Source organism: Mugil cephalus, chromosome 21 (genome assembly GCF_022458985.1).
Source record: "Mugil cephalus isolate CIBA_MC_2020 chromosome 21, CIBA_Mcephalus_1.1, whole genome shotgun sequence".
Taxonomy (NCBI): Eukaryota; Metazoa; Chordata; class Actinopteri; order Mugiliformes; family Mugilidae; genus Mugil; species Mugil cephalus.
This window is the reverse complement of record NC_061790.1, coordinates 4631622-4657034: the sequence shown is the minus strand read 5'-3', so window position 1 is coordinate 4657034 and position 25413 is coordinate 4631622. Positions and strand designations below refer to the sequence as shown.

At 41.4% G+C, this 25413-nt stretch overlaps 1 protein-coding gene across 8 annotated transcripts in view; it reads left to right on the top strand.

The window, feature by feature from the left end:
- lama2 (laminin, alpha 2) overlaps nt 1–25413 on the top strand; it is a 213214-nt gene that overhangs the window by 37446 nt on the left and 150355 nt on the right. For all 8 annotated transcript variants that reach the window (XM_047573377.1, XM_047573380.1, XM_047573379.1 and 5 more), the window contains exons 2-5: nt 4783–4953; nt 7331–7443; nt 20501–20552; nt 21357–21547. In XM_047573377.1, the coding sequence (XP_047429333.1) occupies nt 4783–4953; nt 7331–7443; nt 20501–20552; nt 21357–21547 (527 nt within the window). The remainder of the gene's footprint in view (nt 1–4782; nt 4954–7330; nt 7444–20500; nt 20553–21356; nt 21548–25413) is intronic.

Genomic DNA, 25413 nt, shown 5'->3' with positions numbered 1-25413 from the left:
CTCTTCCAGGTTGTGGATCAAAACCCAGAAATAAGCAGGATGTTGGCTTGATTTCTTGGCAGAAGCGCGAGGCAGTAGTTATAAATAGTGTGAACAACAAGCATAAAAATATGTTCACAAAAACAGCTTTCTTGATCTTGCATTGAGACCTAAAATAATTTAACAGTCGGACACATCACAAATAGGGTTTTCTTTAGTAGATTTACAAGGTACTAGTATATACAACGCTTGCATACTGTTACTTTCTTTGAGAACTTTATCTTTTGCCTGTTGCCGCTATTGAAATTGAGAATATATGGACAAAAGAGAGCTGTGAAAAGAGCTGAACCTGCCCTCCCCCGACTGGCTTCTTTGACAGCTTGACCAGATATCAGATTTAAAACCTTGAGGTGACTAAAAAGAAATCCCACAATGATAAAACGGTTTTGATTCAACACGTGTAAAAGTTTCAGTGTGACACGAAGCTAAGTGACAGAAATGGGAAGTTGCAGTTCAGTCACTTCATTTTAACATGGTGGGACTTGATGTTGTTGTTTATTGTGGGTCTATCGTTCATGTTGAAACCATCATCATTATTAATGGGAGGAAGTGATGGATCTAACTTGCCTACATCAACATTAACTGCCAACAAATAAACCGAAACCTCAGTTTGACACCGTGCCTCCATTGCGACTACTGTGGTTCACGCTAATGTGCTCACCATCGGTTTTTGTGCAGCCCCCCCTCCCCCCTCCAGTTATGATAATTTCATATGCTTGGCTCTGACCCTGAAAATAGATTAACATAGAAAGAGGGAGCAGCCTGGAAAGAACATTTTTGCCTCTTTCAGAACAAACTGTTCTGGGGACTCCCTCAAAGTAAGTACCCACTGGGGTGCTCCATTAGGAAGCACATATCTTCCAGGCCTTTTGCATTTGCATGGCCAGTAGAAATTCTGAAGCGATGTTTTAACCAGCTGGTGACTGGTATATCTATGTCCCGTCAGAGCGGCGCCACTGATGCTGTAGGTTGGACAAAGCCTGGACCACACTGTTGTACCTTTTCTTGTACTTTGTCAGTTTTTTTTCTACCACAAGTTTTAACATGTTTTTTTAAATGTAGCTGCCAGTGCAGCAGTCATGGGTTTGACTTATAACCTAGCGTCATGCATGCAGGTAATTGTGAAGTCACCATGAAGTAGATGGCAGTAGAACACCTTTCAGAGCTTGTGGTGTCAACATGTGAAGTTGTGTTCACAACTCATGAACCTTGAACTTGCACTGGTCTGGCGAGCTGGTGAGAAAACTCGCCTTTTGGACTTGGCTGTAATAGATATTTTCACAGCAGCATAGTGAGAAATTGGTCTGTTGAGCAGATAAAACTGCAGCTGATTGTAGATTCTATTGTCATCGCCTTATTCAAACTGGATTTCAAGTGATTAGGCCCAAATTTGGCCCGATTCTACACTTGCTAGTGCTAAACAATAGATAGATACACCGACCAGCCACAACATTATGACCACTCACAGGAGAAGTAAGCAACACTCGCCCTCTTGAGACAATACAAAGTACTGCTGACAAACTGGCCTGGCATTCATTCGTGTGGTTGTTACTTAGACATGTAGCACCCACCTAGACCAGACCAGGCACCCCCAACCCTTAGCAACGGCCCTCCTTGATCCCCAGCGCGATGCACCCAGACACAGGTTACACAGGTTCAGATATTCATGTCCTTATTTCAGACAGTAGGGTGGACGTGCAACTGCCGTAAACATAAACAAACCTGACATAAACATACCCAAGTGGTGTGTTGACAGATTCAAGTTTTAACTTTAAACGCAGCTAAATGCTGATGGCAGCAAGCTGCTGTTAGCTTCTCTTCCGCTAATATCGTGTATAGTGTGCCTCTGGGATTTCACCTGGGGGCTGAAAAGGGTCTCGGCCAATTGCGGGGATTGCGGGAGTCAGTGTGGCCTTGTGATTGGCCCAGCAGCGATAGGGCCTTAGATTGACAGGTCTGGGTAGTGTTGCGCTCTGTGTGAAACGGTAATTTATTTATCCCTTTACTAAAATATGTTGGATGCATGTTAATGTGTTTTTCAAAGAAATTTATGGGGAAAATTTTTTTTTAAAAAAAGGTAAAAATGTCTAATCAAGCAAAGTTTTTGTGACCCCCTCCCTGCAGTACACCCACGGAACCCCTAGGGGTCGTGGACCCGTAGTTGAACACCAGCAGTTTAAGAACTTCTCAAAAAACATGAACAAACAGCACAACTTGTTGACCTGGCCTCCAAATTCACTAAGCAACCTAAACCGATCAATTGTCTGTGGGATGATGTATAGAGGCCCCTCCCCTCAACCCACAGGACCCAAAGACCCCCCCCCCCCACTAACAACATCCTGTTACCAGACACCTACACAATATTAGGAAGGTGGTCATAATGTTATGCCTGATGTATATGGTGCATATACAGTTAGAAGTAAGTTTGAGCTTAGTAAGCTTGTGAATAAATAAACAGAGGCAGTGTGTTGTGAAAGTAGTGCAAAACAGTAACATGATGAGTAGGAAGTAGTAACAAACCGTAGTGTAGAATTGTAAAAAAAACAGACTTTGCTCAGCGGTGAATCATAAACGTGTTCCGTTATATCAGTATAAAAGCTGCAGTCGCAGTGACAACTTGTCTGTCATCTGAATCGGGGATTTCCTCAGAGATTTCCTGGGCTTCCTAAGTGGTGGAGGGTTCTCGGATGTCGCCATGGAGAGGATTTGGAAGCATTTGTGTTTTGACTGAGTGTGTGTACGTTTCGTTGCGAGTGTGCGTGTGAGAATGTGTACACGTGTATGGGAGAGACTTAGGGTGTCTCAGATGTTCTTCACAGTTCATCAGCGCTGACATCTGGCCAAGCAGCTGGACTCATCTGGACACACAGGCTGTCCGCACTTTCATGAGTGCTTCTCACACTTTTTCATCTCCTCTTCCATTCCGTCTGTCTCGTCTGTGTACAGATACTGTACATTTATGACATCCTTGTTTGCGACTGTGTCCAAACACACGCTGCTGAGACCTATAAAAGTTGGTGACCTTAAACATGGACGTCTCATGCACCGAAATATATTTGTGTGTTTATCTGTGTGTGTTTTCCAGACAGGAAATGTGAACCACGTGTATGTTCAACAAGTGTCTCGCTCTGAGTACTAGTCTGCGTTGTTCCCATAGCATCTAGAAGCTCGAAAACAACACATTTCTTATGCTACATCTGGGTGGTAATGACTTGTAGAAGTGATCGGTATCTTCTTTGGTTACAAAACAGCCTACTTGGCCTGGTGCGTGCACATTTTACAGCATTGCACATACTGTACAAACACAAGACCAGCTAAACATAAGAAACTGACTGATTATTTTTTGTCATTTTTGCAGTGCATCTCGTACTCGGGACGTCCCAATCAAGGGATCGGATGCCAATCTTTTGATATTCACGCTCGATCTTACACGAACAAATCCCCTTGAGATTTATAAATACTAATTCTGTGCACCGTGCAGCTGTATTAAGTCCAATAAATAGGGTGGTCAAAGCTAATGTAGGAGGAGACGGTAGCTTGTACCTTGACTAATTATTTTGCTTTGGTGAATAAACTTGATAGTATTGAGCAACTTACTACCACTGTGCCAAACATCCATCAGAAGTTTCCCAGGAGAACACTGAATTGTCACAAATATACTGAATGGTAATTATTATCAGTGGTCATAATGTTATGGGTGATCACCGTATGTTTACTTCAGGATATTTTCTATAATATATGTTTTACAGGCCAGGGAGCCCAAACTGATGGAGCGATTAAGTACGGACCCCCTACATACTACATGTGTTCTATATTGAACTCGTCTTAGTGCTTTTTATAAATATACATTATTATGCATATGCATTCAATATTATGCAATCACTTATCCCTTTACTGAATATGTTGGATTCATGTTACCTCCACGGACCCCCTAGGGGCCGCGGACCTACGCTCTGGGTTTACATCCTACGGCTCCAGCAGCGAAACATATCGTTGAACAGAAAAGGTATTTAGCTTAGGCCACGTAATGAAATGATGAACTGTCTTTTGATATATTACATTCCTCAAAGTCTGCACAGTTGAAAGCTGACCGTGCAATTTACTGTCACTACTCTTTTTTTTTTTTTTTTTTTTTTTAATCATCAGAAGATAAAGAACGTGGCTTCTTTCTGTTAGGGGTAAATGATGTTAACTGCATTAGGCTGCACTGAAAATACACCAGGATTAAATGACTTGAAAGGTATGAAACCTCCCCCTCCCCCTCATGTTCCAGGCTAATTAATCATAACCTCAGTACAACAGAAATGCGAGCGTTTAGTTGGCTCGCTTGGAACAAGACTAGGCAGAGGAACTGGCATAATTTTAATGATTTCAAATACAAAACCTGAATGCAAAGCAGGATGCGCTGGATGTTCCTAATAACCCCCCACTGTAGCATTTTTGGCAATTGAACATAATCTTTTGCTTTGAAGAAGAAAACCGGCCTGGTCTAATTTGAACTGCTACCGTACGGGCTCGAATCTGTTGCTAATGATGATCAGACTCACACACTTAACTTACTGCAAATGCAGTGTGTATTGTATTCTCATGATCTACACACTCAGATGAGAAGCTCAATGTAAAGTGTTGCTGCATGTTTGATACGAGATCATTTCACTTTTCCTTTTTGTGTAGTCAATTTTTGTATTTTCAATTGCCCATGTGTGATTGTTTTTGTATTTTTTTTGTTTTTTTTCCCTACAGGACTGTTCCCAGCTGTGTTGAATTTGGCGACTATGGCCGATATATCAGCCAATGCCACCTGCGGTTCAAAGGAGCCAGAAATGTTCTGTAAGCTGGTGGAGCATGTACCAGGTCAGCCCGTGAGAAACGCCCAGTGTCGCGTCTGTCACCAAAAGAGTCTAAAACCATCAGGTGAGAAAAAATTCACAACTGCACGACGCTTACAGCCTTGGTGGTAACAACTATGAATCATGCCGGACTGGCTAATTACAGCGTGATTGGCCAGATGTTAACAAGTGATTTCGTCTGAAAGGATATTTAAAGACTGAAGTAAGGAATCAATCGCTGCTTGACAAAATGACAATACAAGATTAACCTGCAGTCAGGTAGGCTGTCTATAATTCAATCTACCACTCAGTCAAGAAACCGATTAGCTGGTGAAGCAGCAATTATCCAGTATCCAATGATTAGCTAATATAAAAAAAAAACACTTCATTAGATATAAATCACTATGTTAGAGTAACATTCAGTCACTTAGCTGGAGGGAAGAAAGGGATAAAGGATGAGAAAGGTGAAAGGAAAATGACTTGGAAAGAAGAAAGAAAATAGTTTGACATTGATTGCGTTCGTACGGTAAGGACACACCGAACTGACATTAAAGAAATACCAGCAATGAAGGCCGACTATAGTGTCACCTGTTTGTAGGGGCACTTGAACACCACAAAGACTAATGGCCAGCGCAAAGAGCTACAGTTAGCTTGGAAGCTAAGAAGAGATACATACCATCGCCTGAGCTGGCCTGTCGTGAATCATGGCGTTCAGTGCGTTTACATTTTATCCGCTATGCAGTTAATCAGAGAGCGGTTTCTGACTGACTGATCCAACATCCTACATTTCCTGAAAAGCAGCCAATGGTTTTCCGACTAGCGCCAGTGGAGTGGGACACTCGACCAAAACTATGAACAACCCACGGCTGTTGGCGAGAGTTTGTCAGCTTGTCGTTTGTTGTGCCGGGGCCCTTAGAGTTTGAAGAGACAACGATATCGCTGCTGTGAGTCATCTGTGAGTCTAATATGAAGAGATGGAAGAGTTGAAGCCAAAAATCCATACCTCTGACGTGGTCACAAGGCCAAGAGACTTCAAATTCCTTGCAAGTTTGGGGCTGAGTTGGGGATTTGGTCAGGATTAATGTCGTCCTCAGTGCTGCAGCAAGACAAAGGCCCCATACATGCAGCCATGGTCATTAAGAACTATCTTCAGCCTGAAGAAGAACAAGAAGTCCTGGAAGTGATGGCGTGGCCCCCACACAGCCCTGATCTGATGGGATTACATGAAGAGGTAGAAGGATTTGAGGAAGACTGCATCCACAGAAGATCCTACAACAGCCTACCAGCCGAGTTCCTTCAAACACTTTGTGCAAGTACCTAGAGGAACTGATGCCGTCTTGAAGGCAAAGGGTGGTCACATAAAACCTTTGCACAGCTAACCTGGCTGTTCTGGACAGAAATTCAGCACAATTTAACCAGTATAAAACAGAGGTGAAGAAAATGACAATACATTCTTTTAAAGGAGGCTATGTGCAGTATTTCTTGACTGGATGCAGTGCAGTCTTTTCAGTATGAGGCTGCCATATATCCAGACCAAGGAAAGATCTGGACATGGAAACTCCATGTTTACTTTTTTTTTTTTTTGCAAATTAAATTAATGAGATACAAATGAAACATATTTCGCTATATTTAAATTTGCACACTTGTAAGTGATTAAAAAAATAAATAAAAATCAGTCAAAGCCAAGCTATTGGCTCTAGTATTTATGGTAAGCAAATAATTTTTAATGGGAAGTATACAGGTTAGTCAAATTAATTTACTGCTAGGTAACCGATGGCAGTGGCAGATTTATATAAGGTATTTTGGACATTGTTTATTCTGTATTCTGAATCCTCTATCGACAACAGAAGAGAATAAAAAAAGGAGTGATGTAAAAAGGAAGGAGAGGATTTTTTTTGTTATGAATTGTTTTCATGTTTTTTTTTAACACAAATGTCATACATATGTTGCCAGCTGACTGACAGGTGCCAATAAACCTGAAACATCACATCACTCTAGCAATCCTGCACACACACACACACACACACACACACACACACACACAAGCTACATACAAGCTCTCCATAGTGACCTTTTCTATAAAATAAACTTATCACACGCTTTATCTGCCTGGTCCATTAAAGCTATTGTGCGGCGTAGTAACAGCACCCAGAAGTAGATAGCAGTGCAAAAGCGGGGACATTTTTTTTTTTTTTACATTTATTTATATATATATATATATATATATTTTTTATACAGAAATGAAATGAAATCATTTGAAAATGGAAAGAGAATCTGCCATTCATTCTTTTACAAGGCAGACAAAAATGTGCTTTTGATATTTGGCCTTGAATGGTTGAAATGCCAGAATGGAGAAGTACATTTTGTCACTTTTTGAAAAACACTGTATCCATGATGAATATGACTTTTAGATTCAAAAAGATTTTTTTTTTCTTTCTTTCTGTGTTTTTGGCTGTGTTCAGAGCATCATCCCATACGGTACGCCATAGATGGAACCAACAATTGGTGGCAGAGTCCCTCTATTAGCAACGGGATGGAGTACCACTATGTGACAATCACACTGGACCTGAAACAGGTACGAAATACACACAGTAAAGAGGTTGAGAAGAGTGTAATGTTGTGTTTTATGTTGCTGTTACACGGGTTAGTAATGTTAAATGTGCCTTTAAATTGCAGTAGTACATTTGTTGTATTTCTTCAACCTACATACTCTGCATGTCATGGCTTCATCTTTAGAGAAGTATTTCGCACTGTAAGAAGCTGGCACTAATTGTTAAGTTGACCTAGTGTTACTGGGGTTAGTAACTGTAATATAATTGCTGAATTTTCAAGTATTACATAAGATAAGACAGGTAGGATCATTTACAATCGATGTGTTATTGCCCAACATTGCAATGCAGCCAGCAGCTTTCAGAATAAACTAATACACGTCCTGTGTTGTCTACACGTACCCTATCATCTCTATTTCAGTGGCTCTGTTTCGTATGTTCATTCCCCTGGTGGCCCTAACCAACCTCAAACTGCTGCTGCATTCAGAATTTGTCTTCTCTGTATTAAACTGTCACTCCCTGACGGCTTCCAAGGGGGGAGCTGTGCAAAGTCTCCTTCCACAGAGTGACAGCTGTGGTTGGCTTGGATTAATAATGCTCGGACGGGATGCTCATATTGACTCGTCATTATTGGAAGCCATTGCAAGTGCCATGATTCGAGCCCAACTACAGCCTCCATTCTCTTTGAAGACACAGACCTCCTTTAATTTATCAAGCGTCAAGCTTAATAGCATCAAATAACTCTGAGTTAGTTTAGACTTGTATATGTGTGTGTATCGGACATCTGACTGACTCCTTGGTATAATGAGTGTGGTGCATTTTTATTCATTGCAAGAAACAGAAACAGAGGGAAAGGGGAAATGAAATCACTTGGGTAATAATTACTATTTGCATTAACTGGAATCGTAAAAGATTATGACTTCCAGACACCTTTACTCATTGGATAAATAGAAGAAGTCTGAGGAGTGGTAATTTGGAGAGAGGTTGACAGCTGTGGGTGACTAAGAAGATATCTAGCACACATGCATATGAAAAATTTACATGAAGTTTCCGATCGAACTATTTATTTGACTTTCAGTGAGACTCAAGGAGTTTCTGGCAAATGGTGCGACAACTCAGGGCTTGACTTGGTTATGTTATTAACCCGAGTCAGAGAACCACTGACTCGGGTTGGGTTTGTTGTTAAGTTTATTTTTTTTCCTAACAATTTTTTCTCCGGTTTTACCCTCAGAAATGCCCATGTTTTGCCAATAAGTTCATATAGACCGCACAAGTTACGATTGGTCCGCAGCTGTTTCTCCATCTACGCTATTTTTCTATTGATTGCTTTGGGTCAATAAAGATGATAACACATTGAGGAAAAGTTGTCTGAGCAGGTTCAGAGACACAAACATTTGTTTGACTTCAGTCGTCGTTGTTGGAAATGAAACAGGAAGTAGGAACACAAACTGACCTGAGTGGCAAAAGAGGACACAGCATAAACTAGCGTTTAGATGGTGTTGCTATAGAGGGAGACAGACTGATGAGTGCACAAGTATGAATGGCTGGTATTGGTGAAGGTTACGTTCATAGGATACATTCGCAGGATACATTCGCAGGATACGTTCGCAGGATATGTTCGCAGGATACGTTCGTAGGATACATTCGCAGGATACGTTCGCAGGATACGTTTGCAGGATATGTTCGTAGGATACATTTGCAGGATATACTGTATTTGTAGGATACGTTTACAGGATACTTTTGCAGGATATACTGTATTCGTAGGATACATTCACACAATATGTTTGGAGGATACGCTTGGAGGATAGGTTCATAGGATACGTTCATAAGATACGTTCGCAGGATATACTGTATTCGTAGGATACGTTTGCAGGATACGTTTTGAGGATACTTTTACAGGATATGTTCGCGGGATATGGATACGTTTTCAGGATACGTTCGTAGGACACGTTTACAGGATATGTTTGTGGGATATGGATACGTTTGTAGGATGCGTTTCGAGGATACATTTGGAGGATACGTTCGCAGGATACATCCGTAGGAATCGTTCGTAGGATACTTTCGCAGGATACGTTCGTAGGATATGTTCGCAGGATACGTTCATAGGATATATTCGCAGGATACATTTACAGGATACGTTTGTAGGATATATTCACAGGATACATTCATAGGATATATTCGCAGGATATGTTTACAGGATATGTTTGTAGGATATGTTCATAGGATACATTCAGTCAGTCAATCAATTTATTTATAAAGCATATTTAAAAACAACTGAGGTTGACTAAAGTGCTGTGAAAAAACTAAACATTCGTAGGATACGGCATCTAGACCCACAGTACATTAAATGAGCCTTTACAACCACTTCACTGTCAGGAAGTTGCTCCGTCTTTTTTTGTCACTTTCTTCCTAGTTTTCTGCAACCGGCTGCAAGCTGACATGGTGGACTCAGATATGATTGTGAATATCTTACAGTTAGAGCGATTAAAGACTGTTTAAAGGTGAAGGGTACGACTTTGTATAAGTCTTTTTTTTCCCACCCAAGGAATTAAGCTACCCACCATTGTTTCAGCAGTTCTGGAATTAGCTAAACCAATTTTCCTCTCAGTCATTTCATAAATAATCATGTCGCTCCTTAAACAGGAGTTTTCATCTTTTGACTTGGAAAGCTTGGCAGGACTCTTTGTGATTGCGGAGCTGTGTGGTGGCATGGGATGATTAAGTGCATTTAGTTTAGTCTCGAAGAAGAACGATTAATCAGATTTGTGTGCCAGATTATAATTATATAGAAGTCACAAGAGTAAAACCAATGAGAAACTTTAATGTTCATTAAACAAAGCCAGACAAAAGTCGCTCTAAAGGTTAAAACACATAATACACACTCAATTAAATGAGTGTGAAAACATCAATGTTCTAGAAAATTACTACGAAATAATAATTAATGAAAGAAGGCCTTAACAATTGCTGTTTAGGCAAAGTTAAAAACATCCATTCCATTTTAAACATATTTTTCTTTCTTCAATTCATTCTGTGTTGGGGTCTCGATGGACCAAGGCTCATACTTCGCTGCTGGAACATTGTGAGATTGAAGTCTGGGTCAAGATCCTTGTCACTTTCCCATCTCTCCTGGCTCCCTCTGCAATGGTGGCTATAAATTTATCAAAAAAGCAAAAAGAACCAACTAGAATACCTGGTAAAACTTGAAACATAAAGAACGAGATGAGATAACGATTATTGGGAGAAAAAAATGCAATTAATGGGACATTATTTTTAACTTATTTTATATGAACAAATACAGCTCATTCGTTTTCAGGGTTATTTCTGTCAAAACATGTTACAGATTAATGCACACTGACCTAGCCTAGAAATCTTAAGCTATGCATTCATTGAAAATAATATATACTTCCCCGCTCTGGCTATGACTGTATCCACCGAGGTTAAATAAAGAAGTAATAACATCTTCAAAATCTGCTTTAACTCAGAAGGATAAAGGGTAAAATCAGAAGGGTTATTTGTTGGATTTGACTGTGGCTCTTGGATTCCAGGTGCCTGTCTAGACACTCTTTTGGGCATTAATGGAACAGAACAAAATATCGAAGCCCAAAGAATCAGGCATATTTGAACCACAAGGTACAGTGTAATATCTTCAGATTCTGTTGCAGAGCTTCCTTTCTGACAATCACGTAAAAGCAGTGCATTATTTGTCATTTAATGTATAGCTGGCACACATTAGCTGACTGTATTTCTTCAACGTGCCAATATTAGCATAGCAACGCAAGCAATAAACTCCTAACAGAAAGAGCTGGCAGAAAAAGACAACGATGAAGGTAAATCAGAAACCAGCGCCACTCTTGGCCAGTCCGCTATCATCCACGTAACTATTAACCAGTTATTGCAACAAAAATGTAAAATTACCAACACTCAAGATGAACGTTGGGAAATCCTTAACACAAAACAATTTTTATAGCAACTTACTATATCCACAAAAGAGCAGCATCTTTAATAATTCAAAAAGTATATTCTAATCTTTCTGTTCAGATCTTTTTTCTCTTTAGAATTTATTTATTATAATTAAAGTCAAGACATGCGATACCAAAATAAAGCGGGTAAGGTCTGTATGCAAATGCGTCGTCTGAGTATTTGAAGTTGGACTCCTGTCGTTCACGTGTAATTGAATTTAGAGGCGCAAGGAGAATAGAAAAATAGTGAAAGGCAGAACTGGAGGTGAGCACGGGGATTGTAATTATACATCTGGGCAGGAAGTCGAGCAGCAGCCATCTTGACATGTTAATGCCTTCAGGCCCATCAATCAGACCTTTCACCGCGGTGGCGCGGCTGCTGAATAAATATTCAGTCTGAAATGGCCTGACAAACACACACAAACACACACATGTGTTTTCACACCTGTCTCTGGCGTGGAACAGCCAACGAATGCATCGTCCTGTTTAATCTTAGCCACTGACACGTGCCCGTATCATATTTTGTTCTTACGCTCATTCATAAAGTTGATAGAGATGAATTGTGAATGATTGTAAACCTCCAGGAGCAGGTGATCTTAACCCTCAGGAATCATTAGGGACATTTTTGTTCATTTCGGCAAATTTCTCCTCTTCATCTGTCGATTTGACTGTGTTAGTGCATGTGGCACAATGTTTTATCATGTTCATTTATGTCTTTACACCTGATTTAAAAAATAGACTTTCACAATGTATTTTGCTGTTGTTTGACACGTACTACTACACATTTAAGAGGAGTATTATGACTGAAAGTAACATTAAGTATCTAGTGACTCGATTTGCTTAATTCTCTTCCACTCAGGATTTTTTTGCTACTTAAAGTTTTACAACTTTAAAACTAAGAACGCATTTGCCATCAAGTCGCATCATCAATTTCTGTACTGATTAATAGCTTTGTTTTGGTCAACCTTCAGAGGTGAATTATTTTACTTACAAACAACTTTAAAATATTACAAAAATAATACACCTTCAGTAATATCAGTGTTGCCTTTTAGTTTGAGGTAAGTTTCCTTCTAATTTTTAAGCTTCTTCTTTTTCTTTTCCCTCAAATCCAGTTCCTGTGGCTTAATCTGGCGTAACACACACAGCATGCATACTCCGGGACTGATTTACTGCACACATCTTGCACAACCGGATGGTCCGACGGAGAGCTCTCGCACTCAAGATGTCACAAGCACTTTGAGGCAATAAATAAGTCAAAATCGGAGCAATGTTGTCAATGGTGCATTTTAGATTTGCCTGTGCATTTATTTGTGCACAAACACAACCGACACAACTGAAGCAACCGATTTTGTGTTTGTTTCAGTGTTTTTTGTACTGGAGTTTACAATGGACAACGATGCACTAATGTTGCTTCCTTGACAAGCTAACGTTTTAGCTTTTTTAGCTTTTTGGTGAGGGGCTGACATGACGTGCCACACTTAAATAATTTTGGAAATCTCACATGTTGCTGAGGAAAGCAATGCTCAGTAATGATGATTCTAATACAGCATAGTGTAGTTGTGTATTAAATGTCATTAATGCCAATAATGTGTGAATGTGTCTGTGCTTCAGTGGGCTTTTTGTGTACATGTGAGCCTCAATCAGACCAACGGAAAGCTATTTACCCTCCGGTGCACCGAATTTCCCCTGCCACCATAGTCATCTCACTCAGAAAATGACGGTGTGTGTGTGTGTGTGTGTGTGTGTGTGTGTGTTATCGCCTGTGACACCACCGCTCTCATTTCCTCTCTTGTTATCGCTGAGCCTCTCCGGACAGAACGACTAAATGATGAGAGGGAGCGGGAACCGAGGGTCCGCTTGAGCCGCCGTGAGTGTGAACGAGACAGTCGATGTCTGTGTATTATTTTACGTTTCATCACATTACGAAGAATTCTTAAATTGCAATCGCGCGTGGAGATGCATTTGACACGGAGATATGCTAAATGTCCTATGCAGAGAAGAGCTCTGAGAATAGTTTTTGACCCCCTGGTCTTGCTGCAAGTCAAACTGCTTTCATCCCTTTAGTTCACCCCACCTGGTTTCTTCTGACTGAGAGATTCAGCCCAGACCTCGGTCGGTATTGTGGTTTGGCCCAATTCAATTTCATTTCAGTTTATTTATATGTACCATCAATAACAATACAGATCGTCTCAGGACGCTTAAAAAATAAATAAATAAATAAATGGCCCGAAACCTCCAGAGAAAGCCTGAAAATCTCCCTTTTAACAGGAAGAAAGCAGAATATGAGCAGAACCCAGCTCATATGGCAACCTGGCCTCACCATCACATGGAGGGACCCATCTGCCTGTAAGGCCGGCTGGGCAGAAACAGAGAAGAGACCCACCACCGAGAGCTCTTCAGGCTCCAGATTCGTTTATTGCACCTCAGACCCCAACTGCACAGAGCCCGATGAATCCCCCCTTTTCTCGGATGCAGAGCGCTGCAATGATCGTTAAAGTGTGGGAGATCGCTGTACATGCTTGATATAAACACAGTCACCTATGCGCTTCCATTAACGATCATGTAACAACACATTCGATTTGTTTGATTGAAAATAAAGGAACAACAATCTCTGCCCTTCAGAGATCGGTCTTTATGGGAGATGATCAAAACTTGTTTTTGAGCTGAAGCTTCTGCTATGATACAGTCCGTTGGGCCGTCGAGTCAGAATGTAACAGGCAGATATGAGTCAGAGGGAAAAACCCGGGTCGACCCGGTCCCACCAGTGACGGCTCGCAACTTTTCCTCCACATTCAGCGATTACCTCTGCAGTTGGGTGTGGGTATAAACTGAAGACTGCCTGAGATTGGCTTATCTTGAAAGCCTACTGCACCTTAGCCAATCATCATCTATGCGGTTGTTTCGCCCCTCGCTCCTCTCCTCGCGAAAAAAAAAAAAAAAGCTTTGCAGATCCCATGGCTGAGAAACCAAGTAACGCGCCCCATTTAATTTTCGGTAACTGAAACGGCGTTATAAAGATGGAAACAGTAATTAGTTAGATTACCCCGTTACTGAAAAAAGTCCCATCACTGGAAATAATGCGACACAATTGCGTATTTTTTGAATAGCAGCTGATCTCTCGGTGGAACTCACTGTTAAGCCTTTTCCCTTTTTCCCTAACCCCTAGTTAGTTGGGCCTAAATAACCCAACATCGGTTAAAGGGAGGTGCCCAGTTGAAAACCCAATGATGAGCCTGATCTAAAGCGTCATGATGTTGAGACTTTCCCCTTCATTTTCGTATCACTCGACAACACATTTGGGAGTCGTCTTTTCTAAGGATGCTGAGTTTTTGAAAAGATCTGGACCTCTTATTAATGAGAACTACTAGTTCTGGCTGGAGAATGGACACACTTATTTAAGGCAGTATTTTTTAGTAACTTCTTCCTCTTTTGGTTAGATTGTCGGTTGGAAAACCATTAGATTGATCTGGCTTCGTAATATAAATAATGTGTGTGATGCAGCGTGATTGATGATCTCAACCCGGCTGTAGTCAGCTGAATCCCAAGGAAACCTGTGTGTTTTGAAAGATGTGATGCAGGTGTTTAAGACTGCTCATACCTGCTTCATATCCATCTTATTAGACACATGGGTATTTTCGTAAATGATCCTCAGACACATACGTCAAACAGAGGAACGCACGTCCTTTTCTTCGCTCTTCATTATGGAAGTAAGTCATCAAGCACAAGCATTAGCTGTTAGCGCCAGAAAAATTTTCAGAAAATCCGCGTTCATAACCGAGAGGACGTAAATTAAACATCTGCTGGACCTAATAAAACTTAGATTATAACGCGGTTTTATTGTCTGACAGTAACTCAGGCCGCTGCAAGAATGTGGGAGAGATTGCAGCATCTGGTGTTTTGTGTTGACTAAAGCCTATTTAAAAGCTTAAGGCCAAATTACGACCCAGTCTGTGAGCGTGTTGGTGAATATATTTTTTTTTGTGGGAAAGTTTTTTTTGTTTTTATTTATTTTTATGTGGGGAATTTAGACAGAAAGACAGAAGAGGAGTCTTCTTGGACAAGAGTGAAGTTGGGTGCAAGGAGGCCACCGGTGATGGATGATGAGCGAGCAGAGAAAACAGAAGAGACTCTGATCGAGTATCTGTGGGATGATCCACAGAGGAACCTCCCCTCAACCCATAGGACCCAAAGACGCCCCCACTAACAACATCCTGTTACCAGACACCACAGGACGCCCTCAGAAAGACCATGTCCATTCTCTGATGAGTCACAACTGTTTTGGAATCACAAGGGAGACCTACAGAATACTAGGAAGCTGGTTATATAATAATAATAATAATCATGTTATGCCTGATCTGTTTAAGCCGTGTGAAAAGTGGTTCTGCAATTTGTCCAAATATTGAAGTCTTCTAATGTATTTGCTGCAGAACTGTCAAGAGGCAGTCATTCAAAAACCCTTTCTGAATATCCAAATCAGGCAGCACAGTGGAAAAGATTCTGCGATGGGACGAGTGAAAGGCTCCGCTGAATGTTTGCTGCTTGTTTGCCTGCACTTAGCTTGGCAGTCAGGGGCGCTGGATGATTCACACTATTAAAACTGGGCCAACAGCTACTTTATTAGTCCGGTGAGATGTTAACACGTTCTCATTTGAAGTGACAGTAAATTTTAACGAGTCTACATACCGGCGGACGCGTCTGACGACAGATCCACCTGTGCGCCTGCGTCATAATTTGCGATTATGTCCTCATTTCCAAACGCAGGTTTACCACGTTCTGGCTTCTGGTTTGCTGTGTGTCATTGTGATCTTTTCCAACTTTGTCTCTGATCCGTCTCTTGTTCTTTTGAGTGGTAAAATTGACTGGGCTACTAACTGGACTCAGAGCTCCATGCCAGCTTTTCAGGCCAGGGAAATTTCGACACAGCTCCATGTGAACTGCCCGTAAACACCAGCTGCTCAGTAAAAACCACCGTTGCCATGTTTCCAAATCGCACTGAGACAAAATGGATTCTCCACAGTCTATTTAATTGTAGGCAACCCAACCATATGAGGAAAAAAAAAAGGCTCAAATGGACTGATTGATCGTTGAATCTAAATTTTAAGCGATTATTTGGCTCAAATATCCACAAAAAGCCGTTCTCTGGCGCGTCGTGACTTCTTCCTCTCAGGCATGTACGATGACAGCAATGACATGCTTGAGAACTATGTGGAAATAAACATTGATTTGTATGTTTTTTGGTGTTAAATTGTGATTTAATGAAAGGATATGTGTTCTTGTCACGTGTCTGGAGCATAGACTGTATATAAATATGGACAATGTGTGCTCACTTCCTTGTTTTGGCCAAAGTGACATTAAAACCATGCTCGAAAAGTATTATTATTATTACTTTCATCCCATCCACTAATAGGGAGGGGGTGGAGCTTATGACCTATATTGGAGTCAGTCACCAGGGGGAGCTACACTTGCTTTGGCTTCACTTTAGAGGAGATTTTCTGTCGTCCATCTTTATATAGTTTATGCTCTGGGGATATACTTTATGCAGCCATGTAAACTTTATCGACTGTGAATGATTTCCCTCCACTCCTCTCAATTCTCAACTCTTCCGCCTGGAGAAAACTGAGCCCGTAGTTTATTTTGGAATCACAGAAACAAAGCACAGATAGAGCGTTTTATCAGGGGAGAAACGCAGTCAGTGATTACTTCACTCCTCCACTTGAACACTTTGAATCTGAACTAAACACGAACAAGCAGACTCATCTGTGTCCTCCTCTGAGATAAAAGCAGCAAGAGAGGGGAAAAAAACAATGTTTGATACTTTCTATTTTGATTTTAATTAATCTGCCGGGATTCAGATTATTTGAATTAAGAAGATATTTGCATGTAGCCAGTCAAACAATTTCATGGTGAACTGTTGATGTCACTGTTTTGTTAGAACTTGTTAATGACACTAACAGACAGCTCACATCTCCTCCTTGTTACACTTCCTGCCTTTCTGAACAGTCGCTGCCAAACAAACGTTCACCGGGGAACAGGGCGCCGTTAACCCCACTTTGCTGGATAGTTGACTCGCTAATCAGCCGTAGAACGCCGAACTATTTAATTTAAAACAGGTTAGATGCTGCACGGTGCGATTCTCATGCCTCAAAAAATCACCCCCAACAAAGTGCACGTCTAATGTTGTCTGCAACTGGTTTGCGAGGTATAGTTATTAACTCAATTTGTGAGCTGTTAATCACAGACATGGCCACTTAAAGGCTTGAAGGGCTAAAGACCCTTATAAATGCTGAAGATTTGTAAGTATTACTGTACTAATAAAATCATATTAAATCAGTCATAATTTTTGGCTCCAACAAGTGAAGAGATTTGATTTAGTCCTCTAACGGAGATGACATCTTGTCCATTATCCCATTTGTTAAGATTTATTCAGTGTCGGCCTAAAAGATGGTCTTTACAGTACTCTGTCAATAATTAGCATATACATATGGTGTTGAATATTATTTAACTTAATGACTTCTGCTGATTGTAACTGGAAATGCAGCTTCACTTTTTATCTGTAAAAGGTTATTTATGCTCACTTAGACCATAATGTCAATGGAAACCAATATTGTTTATGTTTATACGTTTATACCTGCGTAATTCACAACTTACAAAATCACGACTCCCTGGTAACCAGCCAACCAACAACCAATCAAACAAAACTCATTGTTCAAATAGGGACGGTGCTTTTTTTTGCCATTTCATCTCCAAGATGTTCACTGTAGACTGTATATAAAGATGGATGACATGACACCTCCTCTGGAGCCAAAGCGTGTGGAGCTCCCCCTGGTGGCTGGCTGCATTATAGGTCATAAGCCCCACCTATGTCATGTTAATGGAAGGGACTCAGGCCAAACTAACATCCAAATAAAGATGGTTTCTGTCATTGCAAGTAGTTTATTTAATGCTGATGTGAGTTCAAGTGTCAATTTTAGGATTTAGTTTGTTATTTGACGCCACAGAAATGCGCTGCGACATCATGCTGACAGTTGCTGTGACAACGTCTTTCTGAGGCTGTCACGTACTGGACCCTGAAAATGGAAAATATAAATGAATAAGAATAGTTTCAAACTTGCAAACACATCCCTGGAATTCTAGCGTCAGTTTGACCAACGGAAGGAAGTGGAGACAAGTCAACAGTTTTGTTTGTTTTATTTTATTTTTTATACAGTCTGCGGTTGAGATGCTTGTGCATAGCAGTTGTGAAGCTGTGGTAGACTGTTTCCACTTTGCAAAGCATGCAGCGCAGCATTTCTTGAGTTTTTTTTAAATTATTATTGTGGATGAACTCAAAACAGTGCATCTTTTTCCACACAAATCTACAAATTTATGTTATCAAAGTCACTGATTACAATGATGCACCAGTGCAGCCCTACTCAACACTGTATTTTGCGAATTATTTTTGAGAGCTTATGTGTACTTTGCACTTTACCCATTGAGAACATTTTGTTTGCTTCGTTGTAAGAAACCTGATGAAATTTGCAGACACCCAGCTGCTTTGAGCCTGTAGATCCTGCAGCATATACATATAAAAAAAAAATAGAAAAATAAATACATTTGGAAAGTCCATATGAAACGAGCCAATTAAATTCTTGCCATAAACGTACGTCTGCGACATTAAATGTCAAGAATACAAGATAAACTTTTATTTTCCAGCTGTGTGGTTTTGTGCAGGACAGTTGTTTGTGTGTGTTTATTTGTCGATGCTGCGTTGCACTTTAGAGGCAAGGGGGAAAAAACAACAACAACAAAAAAAAAAGCCTCTCGTCTGATCCGCATCTGATCAAAACTGGGAATATGACACGCGGCGACCCTGCACACACACATGCGCTGCATTAGTTAGCTCTGTTGATCTATGTTTAGCTGCTGGAGCTGCCTAGCTGTCCCAAAGTTGTCACCGAGTTACAAGCTGCCGCTGAAAGCTCTCTTACTCTCACCCGTACACACACACACCGTCCCGTCTCCAGTGTGAACACAGCTAACAGTGACTCTTTGTAGGGGGTTTGAATGACTGCTATAAGGTTACCTAAAAGACACTTTCTCACACAAACTCTCTCTCTCTCTCACACACACACACACGGTAGTTTTCTCCCTATTCTAATTGCTGCAATGTGACACCGCATCCCACATCATGAGAAGAAAGAGATGCAGAGGGAGGGGAAAGGGATAGAGTAAGAGTTGAAGGGAGACGGGGGAGACAGGGAGTCAGCGTTTGACCTACATCTAATGGTTGCGTCTATATCTACATTATCCACCTGCTTATCTATCAGTCATTCCTTTCCTTGTGTCTGTCTGTGGACATCAACACATGTCAAAAATGTCAGTTATTCATTAGAAAAAAATATGAGTAGATACATTTTATATGAATTATATATATAAAAAAAACGACTGTAGTTTTACCATTTGGTTTGTTTTCAAAGTCACCATGAACCATGTTTACTGTCAACTATACTTAATTGCGTCCACGTTCTGCAGCAGGAAGCAAAATCATATTTAAATTACACATTTTAAAAATGAGTGGATTCAGTTGGATCAGATGCAAGTTTTCAGGGTAGAAACTGTTCGTAAACACAGGAAGACAGTGAAGACAGTAGTGATGAGACACCATGACGTTTTACAGAAATTCAGAGATTTGTGGCGCTGCTATGTGGACAGAAATCCTTTGGTCATGTGAAGTGGGCAGATACCAAGTTGAACTAATCTCAGCTTTTAGATGATGCGACTGAGGCGCTGACCAGCTGATTGACATACAGTGACTCCAACCCAGCATTTAGTGCAAAGACATGACTTCGATTCGTACCTCCAAATGCATCATGCTAGTAGCGGCATTGGAGTGTTGGGTGAACCCAGATGGAGTGCAAGACACTACCGACATTTCAATAATCTCCTTGTTTCCATCAGAAACACAAGATTGTTACCAGGGAAACCAGGACACGGATCATCCACTAACTGACGGCGCTTCATATGCGGATGGTGCTTTAGTGTCGTGATCAGCCTCAATAAAACCGTAATCGTTGGGTTTTCTTTCTGCATTTACTGGCATGTTATTGATTTTAATGTCATTCTGTCATCTGTGTGTATTTTCCAGGTTTTCCAGATCGCCTATGTGATCATAAAGGCCGCCAACTCACCTCGCCCAGGTATGCGTTCCGCCGTATGATTTGTATTTAGACAGCCACATTACCGCTGTAATTATGAAATGATGCATTAACTTAGTGATTAAAGTGCAAGTTTTTTTTTTTCACCATTTGGCTATTAAGCGGATAAATACGGTAATTGCAGCTTTTCGAGCTAATTATTCCCCCGTGACGAATCAGCATTAATTGAAAGATTAGCACGTGGTAAGATAAAAGCACCGACAATCTGGATGCATGCAACAACTGTTACCCTCTGCATATAACTGTGTTTCCCTCTGAAGAAACACCTTTTGTCATCATTATGTGAGTAGATGCACAGCTATGCATGGACACGGTTTCAGTAAAGGGGGAAGACAGGAAGAGGCTGGGTCAAAAGTAAAGACTAGCTGCCAGATTGGTTAAATCTGGGAGTAACAACAAACCCCTGCAAGAAGAACAGTCCAATCCTTGGTTGTTTTGTGACTACATTGGTTTAATCACATGATGTCTAAATCATCAAATCACAAGATTGCGATTAGACGTGATACTTCTTCATCAGAACTTGAGAACATGTAATAAGTTTATTTGAATTTCCTTCAACTGGACTGATTTTACTTTGCATTCAGTGAGTCTATGTACTGAATTATAAGGCCTTGCTCCACACTTGAAGAATATGGAATTGATTGTTCTGTCAATTTTCTATGTATATTAAGCAGTGTGACCTGAACAGAGGCTTGGATGCCCACGAGAATTTTTTCTCATCGATCGCCACATGGCGCATTTGAAGCCTTTCATCATCACTTTCTTTACCAATATCTTTGCCCACAGGTAATTGGATCTTAGAGCGCTCGATAGACGGCGTGACCTTTGAGCCCTGGCAGTACTTCGCCATCACAGACACAGAGTGCCTGACGAGGTTCAACATATACCCACGGACTGGACCTCCGTCCTACACCAGAGATGATGAAGTTATCTGCACGTCGTTCTACTCCAAGATTCCCCCACTGGAGAATGGAGAGGTAACACAGGAAGCATAATAATCTCTAGTTGAGTTGGGTTTAGTTTTGGGTTGATTAGATTGAGCCTGTTGGTGGTTTTGACTGAGGCTGAGAAGCAGGGCGGGAAAATAAGGCTGGATTGAAATTGGTCAAGCTTAATTGCGTCAAACTAGTCTGAACTTTGTGTAGTGAGACTGGTGGGGTGAATTAAGACGCCCTTCCAGAAAATTGGCGGAGAAATTCGGTCCAGGCCTTGCTAGGAACCATTGTTTGGTCCTGATTTTCTGGTTGCATGGGACTGTTGTCATGTCTAGATTTTGAAAATTAAGAGTAAACATTCTAGTCTCCTGGGCTAAAGCTGGCTAGCATGTGCTACGTTCCATTTACCTCGGAGGTTGGAGCTAAGAAGTACGTCACAGCCAAAATTAGATGGCCGTGTCCATGAAAGCTCTTGAAATTACACAAATTGTAGATGGAACGGATAAGTTGGACCAACTCATGAGTTTTTTTTAACTAGAATTATTTACACTGATGAAATTGTTTCATTTAAATACAGACAAACATACAGTATTAATCACAGTTTGTCGTGATGGTGTTTCATACTGATTTGGTGTCACCAGGCTGTTGTTTTTAGCCATTGTTTGTGCGATATGGGCTTGTACTTCCCATATAACACATGAAAAATTACACTGTAACAGCATTCAACGTATGTCGAAAAATACTTTCGGTAATGCAACAAAAACTAATCAGAAGGACTAATAAGTGGAATATTACAGGAGCTTCTAATTGCTGTTTACACATGGGGCGGCCATCTTGGTCACTCAACTCGGGGGCAGTGAGGATTCTATGACTTTCTGAGTAGAAAATCTGACTTTGGGGGACGTTCTAGTTGAAAGTTTCAAATCAGAACTCGGATATTCTGACTTCTGAGTACAAATGGAACGCACCAGTACTACTCCAGGTGGCACTTTTTCTCATCCACACTCATTTCGCTGACTTCCTGAGTTCCTCCAAGTCTTCCTGTACCTCGTCCTCTTCCTTGATCTCTGTTTTCTTAATATATTTTATTCACTGTCATTGTCAGATCAAGCTAAGGGTACGTTTAGAGTCCCTTGATCTGGTACAGTAATCTTGTAAATGTATGCTAGTTTGAGGTTAGAGGGAAGGCGATGTAAAGATGGTCCTTAGAGAGGTGAGAGTTGGTTTTAGCCACACTCTAAAGTGCACAGCTTTGTCTGTAGGAAGCAGGCAAGCCAGGGAAAAATCCAAAGCAGTCAGCGATCACAAGCAGGCTGACAGGACCAAGGCTGAATCTGGGGCTGTGAGACATACGGGACGATGTGGGAAACACAGAGATCAGGTGGACTCGTGACTAATAAGAGGAAACGAGGAGGAAGTGAGGGGGTTTGCCGTGCAGACGGGTGACGTTCAGGTGCGCAACTCTTACAGCGGTATATAATCTGAATCAGTGAAAAGAGAGTTTTAAGAAACGCACTCTGACGCACACACACACACACACACACACACGTGTGCACACTGCTGTTTACTGCTGTGTTGCTTTGATCAGGTGTGTGTGATCGCATCCCACTAAAAGCAGCGGGGCAAGGCTGCTGTAACTGACGCTAATGAAGAGAATGAGGAGCGCACAACGCACACACTTAAAAACAAACCGATCACACATTTACACCCCCCCCCTCTACACACACACACACACGCACACACACAGGACTCTAATTGTAGTTGCCTGTGCCTGAATGTGGATGTGTGCTGCTGCTGTGTATGTGTGTGTGCGTGTGTGTGTGTGTACGCGAACGCTCGCTCGATGTGTGTTTGCGCTGTATGTGCTTGTGTCCTGCGGGGGAGCGCTGGAGGGGGTGCGAGCTGGGAGATGTCAAGAGCTGCAAGTAACGACAGAGGTGTCTGAATGTGTGTGTGCGCGCGCGCGTGTGTGTGTGTATGTATTTGTGTGTGTGTGTGTGTGCGGGCTTGACAGCTCCCCAGCCGTCTGATCACAGTGAAACCATAATGAGTCGTAGGCGATGTGTCACAGCATCGCACACACATTCACAATGTCACCCCACCACTCATCACCACACACACACACACACACACACACACACACACACACACACACACAACCACATCCTTGGTTATTTCCAAGTGTGCAGCTTACACCCATTGACACTGAATGTGCACACACACGTACACTACACAGAGTCACCAAGACTTTTTTTTTTTTTAAATATATATTTATTAATTTATTTTTACAGATACCAAATGTTGCTTTCGGCCACATTAGTGAGACAGACAGATGGACGGTCAGACAGGCAGACAGAGCCGCGCACTCGTTATTGTGTGGCCGCTTGTTGATTATTGGTGATACAGAATAGAAACTGATGCTTCTTCTTCTACATCTACACTGAGTCAGAGGTTGGAGCAAGAGGAGGTTTAATTCTTTTAACATAACTGACCATCCAAACAAACGTGCATCTCCTTGTTCTCGTTCACATCCTCCTGGTGTTGTACTCATCTGATTTAAATTGACCTAATTTGTTCTCATCGGGCTGCGTGGACGCTGGTGTCCATCTAAACGTTTGTGTTTTTTTTCCAGAACAACATTAGAAATGTTTGAGATGTTTTTCCATCCCTGCTTAATTACCGGAGACGCCCGCGTCTCCTGCGTCCGAGCTGTGCATGCTGTAAGTTTTCCAAAGTCGCGCCGGTGTCGGACCGAGATTGAATCCAAACTAATTCTTAGATATTATTCCCACCCCGGTTACACACTTGTAACTTGTTTCAAATGAACTGGGGGAATCTTTCCACTTTCAGCAGAAGCATTCGAACACAGACGTCTGCTCGTGCATCATCCTGTGCAAGTGAGTGCATGTAAACACGTTACTAAAATCGGAGTTCTCATTATCCGATTGAGACACCCAGATAGTGTGATTTAATCAGACTTTTCAATTGGATAATGCGTGTGCTGTTGTTGTCAGTCTGCCGGATGAATGACTCTAGTTTATTATATCACGTAATAGGTCAACCTGGAAATTGGGCCATATTAACGTGGTATTATCCCGCTGAAAAGACACGTATCGCCACCTAGTGTGGAGGAGGAAAACAGTTATTCGATTTTCTTGCGCTGCATGTAAACTGGAACAAGGACTGCAGTGAGAAAGTCGAATTTTGAGCATAGCTCAATTGAGCTCTGCATGTAAACGCAGGTTTTCAACAGGGGGTCCGCGACCCCTAGGGGGTCCAAGGAGGTACTGCACAGGGGTCATAAAATCTTTAGTTGATTAGACATTTTTCTACATTTTTTTTTAACTTTTCCCCACAAATTTTCCAGCACGGCCACATTACTGTTGCACATGTTTGAAATAAAAAAAATGAATATTTGAACCTGGGCTTTATTTGAATATGGAACACATATAGTAGGTTAACGCTTCGTATTCATTATGTCCTCCTCAGAACCACCTTCTGTTTAGTAGATGTAGAATGCTGAACAGGTAAAGAGGAAGAAGTCGCTGGTCTACAATCGCAGAAGGGTGCAGAAAGTTCTGAGTCACAGATTCTTTTGCTTCCAGTTGCGTCTTGGGGTTTTCGAATTTCCCTGTGTTTCATTACTGCTGATAAACACCAACCTTTTTGAAAGTTTCCACTGCCAGGCACCATCTGCTACTCATTGCACAGTGTGGCAACTGCTTTCACTACATCTAAGACGAGGCCTCTTCGGTGGCCTCTTCAGTTCCAACTGCCTGTAGGGGAGTTTTTCCCCGCATAATATCTGTGGGCGGCATCCACCTGAAACTCGCATGACAATCCGGAGCGAGCGCAGAAGACGGCTCCCAGGTTAATCCGAAGAACGTCTTCTTATTCAGCCGAGTATT